Source organism: Cavia porcellus, unplaced genomic scaffold, assembly GCF_034190915.1.
Source record: "Cavia porcellus strain 051 isolate PalLab524CR breed Dunkin Hartley unplaced genomic scaffold, mCavPor4.1 scaffold_18, whole genome shotgun sequence".
NCBI lineage: Eukaryota > Metazoa > Chordata > Mammalia > Rodentia > Caviidae > Cavia > Cavia porcellus.
In genome coordinates, this window is record NW_026947501.1 from 57250177 (window position 1) to 57261614 (window position 11438).

An 11438-nucleotide genomic window follows, 5' to 3' on the forward strand; every position below is an offset into this window, starting at 1 on the left:
TGGTTCTAGAATACTTATTTTTCATTTGAATGGAGAGAAAATTTAACTCTAGACAACTAGTAATCACTTTCCATAACTAATCTATAATATGGTAGTTCAAAATAAGCAAATGCTTGATTTTTCACTATCTTTTCTTTCCAGCTTGTGTTGCAAGCATGTGAGTCTTTGAAGTCTTTGTTTTAAAAAATTGTAATGTGTAACATCCTTCAGATATATTTAGTTGTTGTTTTGTTACTTCAGGCTCGAAATGTCTTGGACAAAGAATTTGCCGACCTTTTGGTCCTTGGGACTGTCAGACGTTTTGATGTCGTAAGTTTTCAGCTTTTTTCTCCTCTCACTGCTAGGAATCAACCTCAGGGCTTCACATATGCCAGTTGAGTGCTCTACTACTGATCCTTGCTCTTGGTCCACTACTTAATTTTTGGCAACCTTCAAAAATTATTTCTATATTGTCAAACAGATTGCAGCCTGCGATCAAAGTCTTAAGTTGTGTTTTGGTGACAGCTGACTGTCCTGCCCCAGTTCTTCTGTTTGGAAGGTTTCTTTCAAAAGTATATTAAATTTCCCCTCATGCTAAATCATAACTAACCTGTTGCCATACATTATGATTGTCTTCAGTGAGCTCCAAGAGTACTTGATTTTCACAAAGAAGATGGAAGCTGAATCTGGAAGCAAAGCATTTGTTGGATTATTTGTAGCCAGAATATTTTGAAAATAAATAAAAGTACATTATATAGCAGGCAAGAGCTTGTCCACAGTAAGAAATAAAATATTCTGATGGGTGAGAAAATCACATCCCTGGTGCCCAGGACTGCCCTCGTTTCTCCAGTTGGGGTCCAGCAGGAATGTAATCATGTTTCCTCTCACACTGAAGTTCCAGTGTGTGCAGCACTGTTGGGAGCCGCGGCCGACACCGGTCGCCTTACTTGGCGGACATAGGGCCTGTGGGTGGGAGCGGAGCCTGAGCTAGATTGCCCCTCCCATCGAGTGAGCCAAGTTGGCGCCTGCTTCCTGCCCCCTGATTGCGCTGGCGACTTAAACAACCCGCTCTGTAAGATAGTCTGCCTAGCAACAACTGATGTTAGCCAATCAGCCCGCATCGCGCGCTTTGAACTGATTGGCCACTGTTACCCTATAAAAGTAAATGCCTCTCCCGCCACAAGAGAGAAGCACAGAGGAAGCACAGAGAGAGATAGAGAAAGTCCACCGGCGAGAAAGGGCTGGTGACAGAGCGGAGGCCTCGCGGGGCCCACGCGGAGACAAATAAAGGCAAGGTTGCACACCGCCAGACTTTGTCGTGTGTCTTTCCTGCCGTCCGGGAGCGACCCCGACATTTGGTGGCCCGTACGGGGACTGATCAACCCCGAGACACGGTGGTGGTGTGCAACGCTCCAGCGTGGTGCTGCCGGACAGGTGAGTTGGGGATAAGCCTGGGCTCTGGGTGGCGCGCACCTACAGGGCTTTTAGACTCCCCTCAGGCTCACGCGTAGGTGACGGGTTCTTTAAGTCACACGCGGTGAGTTACAGCCTTTAGAGGTTAAAGATGGGTAATTTACCGAGCGCGGAGGCGCGGCCCTTGGTAAAGGCCCTTAGAAAGCTTTTAAAAGCTAGAGACCTCAGGGTAGGTCAAAAAACACTAGAACTATTCATAGCAGAGGTAGATAGGGTGGCTCCCTGGTTTTTACCCACAGGGCATTCAAACCTGCCGTCATGGGAGAAGTTAGGCGGGGACCTCGCCTCGGCGGAATTGGGAGGCGATATTTCGCCGGCTATTCGCCCCCTGTGGGAAATGATACATGCGTGCCTTGACTCCTATGCCGAGTTGCGCCGCGAATTGTGTGCGTGCGCCGCTCGAAAAAAGCAGAGAGAGGAAAAAGGACCCCCGAGCGCCCTCTGGCGGGGAGGAGATAGAGAGCCATCCGCTCCGCCCTGGAGCTCTTCTCCAGAAGCGGCTCCCCGCCGAGAGGCCGCTACAGGGAACCCTCCCTTCTCTCAGCCGGCACAGGAAGTGACGCCCCGTTCCACTCTGTCAGGACCGCCGTCCTATGACGTTGCGCCGCGGGGCGGACGGTATTTTCATGGGCGGCTACTCTGCCGAGCAGGCTGAGAAAAACGCCGGTCGAGGAAACGGGGGCTGGGGATTTAGCTCAGCGGCATAAGCGCCTGCCTTGTAAGCAGGCAATCGCGAGTTCGATCCCTGGTACCGATAAAAAAAAAAAAAAAAAAAAAAAAAAAACGAAAAAGACCAAAAATAAAAAAAATAAAAAATAAAAAATAAAAAACAAAAAGGGGGAGTAAGCCAAGGCCTGCCTCCAAAGGCACGGTTATCTATGGCATGACAATGGATGGGCCCGGATCCTGTGGTTAGCTGGAACCGAGGCGCGGTTTGTGTTTTTCCGCAGGAACCGGGACGAAAACCACTGTGGGTCCCAGAGAGGTTGACGCGACAAGTCCCTCGACTGAAGATCAGGCCTGTTCCACCAGAGGCCAACCGCAGACCCAACAACAAGATGAGCCCTAAAAGAACTGCAGGACAATCCCTTTTTGGGGGCCTGGAACGGCTTGCTCCCCTATGTGCTACCCTTGTTAGGCCCTCTATGCTCCTTGTTCTTGCTCCTGCTTATAGGACCATGCTTGCTCCGATGGGTTACATCATTTATTAATGGGCGCCTTGCGGCGGCCCGGCGTCAAGTACGCCTAGTTGCCCATGCGGCCCTGGCAGCAGCCCGTGATGGGCACAATGATCCCCAGGCTTACGCATGGCTCGCTCGACTGGCCTACGACCGGGTCTAGGTGTGGCAGGTCTTCCGCATTCCTTCCCTAATGACACCACACAGCAGGGTAGGTGAGTCAATGACGGGTAAGAGCGTGCCTCCCCAGCACGACTCGACCTAAGCCAGGCCCTACCCCATACTGCACGAAAGCCGCTGGATTACTAGAATCTGCCCAGATCTAGATGCCTCTCCGAGGGGATCACACGGAGGGGCATGAGTGCATGCCTATGTGCATCCAGGTTCACTCCTGGCCCTGGAAAAAGGACGAGGGTCTCAAGGCCTTGGCGGACCCGGGGACGGCCGACCAGGGTCCAAGCCAAGGGCCTACGGTGGGCCTCAACACAGGGCATAAGCCTCTGCACTCGATCCACGGCGGGCTGCGATGCATACATTCATTCAAAGTAAATAAAATAGGGGGAGATGTTGGGAGCCGCGGCCGACACCGGTCGCCTTACTTGGCGGACATAGGGCCTGTGGGTGGGAGCGGAGCCTGAGCTAGATTGCCCCTCCCATCGAGTGAGCCAAGTTGGCGCCTGCTTCCTGCCCCCTGATTGCGCTGGCGACTTAAACAACCCGCTCTGTAAGATAGTCTGCCTAGCAACAACTGATGTTAGCCAATCAGCCCGCATCGCGCGCTTTGAACTGATTGGCCACTGTTACCCTATAAAAGTAAATGCCTCTCCCGCCACAAGAGAGAAGCACAGAGGAAGCACAGAGAGAGATAGAGAAAGTCCACCGGCGAGAAAGGGCTGGTGACAGAGCGGAGGCCTCGCGGGGCCCACGCGGAGACAAATAAAGGCAAGGTTGCACACCGCCAGACTTTGTCGTGTGTCTTTCCTGCTGGCCGGGAGCGACCCCGACACAGCACATTGGAAGGTCACCAGGAAAGGCTAAGTAAAGCAAAACAGTCAGGGGCTTAGGAGTCCTTCTGAAGGACAGTTATCTTTATTAGAGTGTGCCTGTTCTGTGTTTTCATTTGCCAGGAGGATGACAAACACTTTAGGAGAGCACCTTCATGGAGAGAGAAGGTTAGAGAAAAGGCCATTCACGGCATGGCAACTGGGTCATCAGAGACACTCCCTGCAAACTTCCGAGTCTCTTCTTCCAAGTCTTTCTGCTCTATGCAGCCCAATGAGATCCAGATGGATGGTATGTGGTGGGCCATGTAATGCAACACTGGCTGGGAGCATGTGCGCGCTAATAATTACCTAGAGTGGCCATTGTATGTGTTACAAAGCATCTGAGTTTGGTTGCATGCCCAGGTGTCAATGGTTCAGGATTAGCCCTAACATTTGTTGGAAAATGGTTAACAACAATAATAGAATTTTTAAAAAATCTGTCTGGTTGAACCTTAGCATCCTTGCCCAACTAATAAAGTGGAGCACCCATCTGTGCTCTCAGGGCTGAGGCTGATGCACCTGTGGGGTGCAGTGTGTGGCAGGCAGCACTGGCTTGCCAGGAAAATTGCAGTGTGACACTTGGGACTTCTCTCCACACTAGAAGAAATGGCAGAGTAAACTTTAGCTCACAACTTCCAGGTTCTGCCAACTCTGTCTTTCCTTTTCCCTTCCCTCCAGTGTTCTCTTTCCATATACTTACCTTGTGCCACCTGAAGAGGGACAGGGAAGAAGGCAGAAGCCTTGTGGAGACCGCTAGGGCAGCCCTGCTGCCTTCTCAGTGAGAGATGGCAAGGCATTGACCTTTCCAGTGCAGTCGGGATGGCCCTTATGTAACTGCTGACTGAAGAGTGCAGTTGGCTGAGAGGAGACCTTGAGTCCCTGACAGTCCTGCCCACCTAGTAAAAGGCACTGATAGGGTCCTGAGAGAGCCCACATCCACATCCAGCTCTTGTGGTAGCAGGGACATGACCTTGAGCAAGTCATGCAGCTGTGCTGTGCCTCAGTTTCCATATCTGTAACTTGGGCATCATAGTAATGTGATTTTGATGCTTCAATGTGTCATGTGGGTGAAGCTGATGGAGTCCTGAGCCTCGTGCATTGCTGACAATCTCAGTGTTAGGTGGAGACTTCATTCCTTCTCATCCCTGATGTACATGGTTGTGCTGTATAAACTGTACCAGTGGGGTTTTTACAAGTTTCCTGTTGTTAGCCCCCTGTGTAGGTAGTTTTCCTTTTTTCTCTTTCTTGCCTGTATGAAAATCAGAGAAAAATACATTTATATAAACTTTTTAAAGCTGAACACTTTCCAGTGTGTCTTTTAACTAGTAAGTTCTTAAGAATTAACACTTTCTCCCTCAAGGTGTCTTACAAATGTTGGCAAGGCATGGAAGTGCATGCCTGTAATTCCAGTACTTGGGAGGCTCAGGCAAGAAAATCATGAATCTGAGATGTATGTGAACCATAAATCCAGGTTAAGGCTATACTGAGCTTCATAGGAAGACCTTGTATCATAAATAAAATAGATAAGTAAGTAAGCTGTGACGGGCCTTGAGCTTAATTTCCATTGGCTTACTAAATAGTCTAAATGAGTACTCTGTTGTTTTCCCTGTACCTTCAATTTCTGTTTCACTATAAGAATCACATTTTCTCTCTGAACATTGCAAGCAATATTAACATAGCTGGGTGTGGAGATCACCTGTAATCCCAGCACTGGGGAAGCTAAGGCAGGAAGGTTGCTGAGAGCTCAGTACCAGCCTCGAATTCACAGGGATTGTAGGGCCAGTGTGAACTACACAGGGAGACCTTGTTTCAACAAAACAAAACAAAAATAAAGGGTAGTATTAATGAGTTTGTTTGTTGTTGATTTGTTTTTTTGGTGGCATTTTTGTGGTTGTGGTTGTTGTTTTGGGGTTTGGGGTGGTACTGGGGAGGGAGCCTTCTACCTGTACTACACACCACCCCTTCTTTTATTATCCAGAAAGGGTCTTGTTAAATTGTCCAGGCCTGGTTTGAACTTGGAGTTTTCCTGCCTCAACCTCCCAGAGTGCTAGGATTACAGGCATGTGCAGGCAAACTGTGTAACACTAAATTTAAATGGATTGAATAGAAAAAGTTGTCAGGGTAAATTACATAGAAGATGTCTATGCCACATTGGTAAGAAGGTGGACTGTTACAAATGACTTGCGAGGTGGAGAGTATAAGATAAATTACAGCATGTCTCCTAGACTTTAGAATGAAGGTTTACAATGACTGCCCAGTCTTACCAACGCGGCCAGCTATCTGTCTTTTCTAGAGCTATGGCAAGATGTTGCTAAGAAGTATTCCTGGTATACTTGCAGGAAAACAAAACACTGTACAACTGGGAGTGTAAATATCTGCAGAAGATGTTGCAAGCTCTTTACCCAGTTTGTGACAGGGCTGTACTGCCTGTTTAGCCACCCAGTGTTTGTCAAACAAGGACCCCTGCCTCCGTGTTCTCCATCCTTTTTTGTAGAAACTGAGACAAGCTTTAGTCTTCTGAGAAGCACTGGCCATGGCCTCTGGGCTGTGCCTCTTTGCCTGCAACCCACCCTGAGAGCAGTGCCTGCAGAGCAGCTGGGGTTCCCTCCTCCCCTTCGTGCTGCTGATTCACCCCATTCATTCCTGGAGGTCTAGCTGTAGGGCACAAGGAAAAGTCCAGTTGCTATATCAAAGTGTGGCTTAAGGAGCTGCAGAGTAGCTATGTTAGGTGGTTGTCCTCTCTGTATGTGCACACTGAGGTGGTTTGCACTTCCAAGGGGCCCTATTGCTATTTTAGGTGCCAGTGTCCCCTTGGGTGGTGACAGAACCACTCTGGGCAGCCCTCTGATGCTCTTGCCTCACTCTCCCAGGCAGTCTTAGGATTCCTCAGTAGACACCATTGTAGGTGTGGAGATGTGTGTCTTACCTGTGCCCCGTGTGAAGTGTTAAAACTAACAGCACTTTGTTTTTGCACACTTCCTCTCATGGTTGTTGGAACAGGCAGTGTATCAGAAACACAGAAGTTGGATTCTGCGACAACCAGGACTTCCTCCTGTTAAGCCTCCTGTTGGTGAGTAGAGAGCAGCGTAATCCCTGGAGATCATCCCTGTACAGCAGGGTGAAGCTGTAACAGGGCTAACAGTGTGGGTTTAGACCATGCCAATTTACATGGGGAACTTCAAAATGACAGAAATAGTAGCTCTGTACCCATCAAGGCGATTTTGGTTTTTAGCTGACCATAAAGAGGGCTGTGTGTCATTTTTGTTCTGTTAACTTTTATTTTTATTAGTAAGTTAGTTGTACTTAAATTCATCATGGAGAGTTGGTACCTGTACTAGGACATCTTAAATCTTTTTACCTCCCCTCTCCTGTCTCCCTTGTGTCTCCAGTTTTAAAGAAAAACACGTTCGTTCCCATTTTTTCCTAAAAGCTAAAAATGCCTACTCACTTGAAGTGATGATCTGCTGATGCCATTGTTGGGGGGTGGGCAGGAAAGCAGCAACTGAGGAAAAAAGCACCCCAAAAGCTGACCACACCAGGAGGCCAGAGCCTGAGATTGGGAAGCATCTCTTCCACTGTGTTTATACACAGTGGTACACAGCTCCTATACTGGCTTTGTTACAAACACACATGTACGCACACATATATGGGGAATTGAACCCAGAGTGTTCCCACTGTGCTATATCCCTAGCACCCCATCCCCTTTTTAGTGGGGACAGGGTCTTCCTAGATCATCTAGTCCTTGTTCAAACTTGCAATCTTTCTGCCTCAGCCTTCTGACATACGGGATTGCAGACGTGCCACCATACATGGCAGACATTTTAAACACAAAGCTGCATTGCCATGCCTGGGCGCCAGTGAGCCACTTGTGTCCTCATGGTCTAGAGCTCTGACTGACTGATGGCAGAGGTGTCATTGACCCGTGATCAGAACCCCAGCTGGAGCTCTGCCTACTGTGCTTGTGTTCAGTGCCTCAGCTGGAATCTGGGATGGGCTCCATAGTCTTTTAACTTTAACTTTTAAAACTGTCACAAAATGTAAAACCTCTCTAGTCCATGAGCAGGGTCCTCAGTGTTCTGTCTGCTGACGCTCCAGCAGGGAGGAGGCAGGAGGCCTGGGGAAGTGGGCCCCAGCGTGTGTGTCTGAAGTCATGGTCCTTTTCCAGGTGGTTTGTGTTAAGAGAGGCTTTCTGTTTGTTTTTATCTTCCAGTTTTCCTGCACTACTTCTACAGATGATATGCAGCATTTTGAATCCAACAGAGACTACGTTTTTTAATTCAGTCGAATCGCTATCTGTTAATACTTGTTATATGGACTCCTAAGATATTTTATAACAGAGTTTTTAATTAGTGAAAAATTCATCAATAACATAGAGAAAATATTTTAGAATTTAATGTTTCTTCTATTTTTGTAAACTTAGGACTTTTCATTTATATAGTTACTTACTTTTTCATCTATGTTTAGGCTATAAATATCTCTGGAAGCAATTCATGTTCTTATATCTAATTTTAGTCTTTCAAATGGATGTACTGTAATGCTTGTATGTATAAACCCTATGAACAAATACACGGCTTTTGTAAATTGTGCACATATTGTAATTATTACTATTTAACTTTTTAATGATAAGCCATCCCTGAAAAAATTAGTTTACTACACTTTTTTTTGTCTTTTTTGTTTTTATCGGTACTAGGGATCAAACTCAGGACTGCCTGCTTGCAAGGCAGGTGCTTATGCCACTGAGCTAAATCCCCAGCCCAGTTTACTACATTTATAAAATTGTTGTGACATAAGCAATGTGCATTATCTTTCACCTTGCTCTACATCAGTCATTTTAAAATCAGGAGACTTCATTCCAAGCAGTTGTCATATTTTGAGGTTGACTGACCTTAACTGTTCTTTTTTTAGCAAGAAATCAGAGTCTAATAAAGTCGGGACTGAACCGTTGCACCAGAGCACTATAGAACTTTCTTAGCACTGGTTCCCTTTTCCCCATCCTGTCTCTGGACTTGGGGAGCTTGTTTTCAGAGACTTGACCAGAAGCCATGAGCTTGGAGCTGCTCTCAGCAGGGCTGGAGTGGCCAGGGGTGGACCCCAGCCTGGCACCTTCCCTGCCTCTTTCCTGTGAGCATGTGGAAGGTGCCTCCAGCTATTCTTAGAGGACCAATCACTGAGCACTGTGCTCACATCTCACAGACATTGGTGCATGAGCAGATGAGAGCAGGAAACCCTGAAAATAAAGTTGTACAACTCTAACTAATCAAGGCCTTATTTTTCATATGTCAGTCACCTTTTTACATTGGTTTATAAACATGTTTCAACTAGTCATACATTTTTAGATTTTGATGACATAGCCATTTTGGATTGAACAAGTAGCAAAAGCAACTTGCTTTTCACTGGCATATTAAAAAGCCAGCAAGGAAGGAGTCAGATCAGGGTGCGTGTTATTTATTGTGCAACTGATACATGGGTAGAGGCAGCATGCCTTTTTAATTTAGTTTATGCAGGGGCTGGGGATTTAGCTCAGCGGCATAAGCGCCTGCCTTGCAAGCAGGCCGTCGTGAGTTCGATCCCTGGTACCGATAAAAACGAAAAAGACAAAAAAAAAAAAAAAGAAAGAAAAAAGAAAAAAAGAAAAAAAAATAATTTGGTTTATGCATACAATTCACTTGTACAATCCATATTACTGCCCTTTTTCTATTAATTTTTGTGGAATTTTCTGAGTATGTAACAAAGTATACAGTCATATACATATATATACTTTTGAACTATTTTAATCACAGTATTATTTATTGCTTTCTTTCAATAAAGTTCTGAATCATTTTTCACTGCCAATGAAGAGTTCTTTGAATAGGCCAAGATTTTGTTAAAAGTTAAGTGCGGCTGGAGTGTGTGTGTGTGTGTGTGTGTGTGTGTGTGTTACCAGACATCGAACTCATAACCTCATGCTTGCCAGGCAGGCACTCATGACACTGAGCTAAATCCCTGTCTCAGGCACAGCTGTTTTGCTTCCTGCTCCAGGCAGGTTCTCTGAAGGTAGTGTCGCTATGGAAATCACCGGACAGAAAGCTGGATGACATAAGTGTAGCTGGGCATGAGGCAAGAGAAGATGGGGTCCTGCTGAAGATTGGGCCTGGTTAGACCAGGGCGGGGAGGTGCCCCCAGCACAGTTGGGGGTGGGACACTGACAAGCTCAGCTTTGCCTGCTGTGTCAGACCCTTTGTTCATACAGTGTTACCCTCCTGTTTTCAAGTTTCACATGGCGCATCTCAGAGTAATCATGGGTTTGAGCTCTTGGTTCTCAGCCTTTTTCCCTGCAAACTGTGTGTTTTTGAATGGGGTTTGCAGAGCAGAGAGAAGAGGCCAGACTCTCCAGCGTTCCTTGGTATGTCCCTGGGTGGTAGGTGAGTAGATGGTCCATATCCTAGTGCTATTGCTGCTGCTATTCTGGACACCCACATATCACTTAATGCATTTCAAATATCCCACATGCATTTATGTCTCATTTCCTGGCCTTAATTCCCTAGTGACAATGATTAGTCAGTGATTTTGCCTTCCAGTCATCTGTCGTATTTCATGAGGGAATTTACCCCAAGGATCCCAAGAGCCATGGCTGCTCGGGCCCTGGTAGAATATACATCATATTTGTAGAACCTGCATGTGTCCCTGCATAGATGCTTTGTGTCCTCTCTGGATAACTTACACTTAATACAGTGGCAATGCTATGGGAATAGTAGTTTGCTCTTTAGGAGATACAAGAAAAAACATCTGCATGTATTCAGTACAGATACAACGTCCCTCACCAAGGTGCTGGAGGTGGAATCCAGGGCCTTCACACTAAGCTCTGTCCCCGGCCCTTTGTATTTTGAGGCGGTCTCAGTAAGTTGCTAAATTGCTTAGGCTGGACTTAAACCTCAGCCTCACAGTGCTGGAAGTATAAGCACACATCAACAAACCAATTCAGATGCAGATTTTTAAAGAAATATTCTCAGTCTGCAGTTGGTTCACTCCTTGGATGTAGAACCCATGAGTACAAAGGACCTGTGGTGCTACTTGAGGACAGTTTTTCAGACCCGTGACACCTGACAGAGCAGGAACACACAGTGGGCGGAGGTAGCAGAAGGAAGCAAGCAGTTCCTCTGGGAAGTCCTGGAGAGTCCTCACCTCTACAGCTTGCAGGGGTGGCTCTCAGGGGTGCCTTGGGTCACCTCCACTCAGCCCCGCCTGGGCTGCTCCCAGATGGAGGGTCTGAAATCTGCTCACACTGTTTGGGGGTTTGTTCAATTGAGGCATCCTATCTTCCTCTAGGAATCCACATGTGAACTGTTCTCACGCCTCAAGGACCCCAGTGAAAACCATCCTGTGTCACATGAGAGCCTCACTCGTCTCACCTGTCCACAGTGTTTGCCGGAACTGGCTGATTAGGCTCCTCCCTGGCTGATGTTCTTGTCATACATTCCATGCACAACAGCCACAGGGATCTTGGTACAGTGCAAGCTCTATGAAGTCTCTCCTCTGCTTGACTTTCTCCAAAGAAGTTCCTATTTCTTTGACAATACACACCAAAGTCCTTGCTGTCCCGCGTCAGCTCCTTGATGACCTTGTTCCATCTCTGTCATTGACCTGGTGCATCCCTGCATCCTGGTCATGCCCAGCTTCTTTGACTTCTTCCCTGGCAAGACCTTTTGTGTCTCAGGACCTTTGGACATGCTGTTTCCTCTGCCTGGAAAACTCTTCCCTTCTCATCTTGTTCACTCCAGAACTGCAG

At 47.1% G+C, this 11438-nt stretch overlaps 1 protein-coding gene across 1 annotated transcript in view; it reads left to right on the forward strand.

Annotated features, from left to right (window-relative positions):
• The window catches only part of LOC134471457 (liprin-alpha-1-like), a 62865-nt gene extending 53372 nt beyond the window's left edge, over positions 1 to 9493 (forward strand). The window contains exons 18-21 of the mRNA XM_063230350.1: positions 241 to 309; positions 3758 to 3923; positions 6674 to 6743; positions 7884 to 9493. Coding sequence (XP_063086420.1) covers positions 241 to 309; positions 3758 to 3923; positions 6674 to 6732 — 294 coding nt within the window. The 3' untranslated portion in view covers positions 6733 to 6743; positions 7884 to 9493. The remainder of the gene's footprint in view (positions 1 to 240; positions 310 to 3757; positions 3924 to 6673; positions 6744 to 7883) is intronic.
• The last annotated feature ends 1945 nt before the right edge of the window (positions 9494 to 11438 follow it).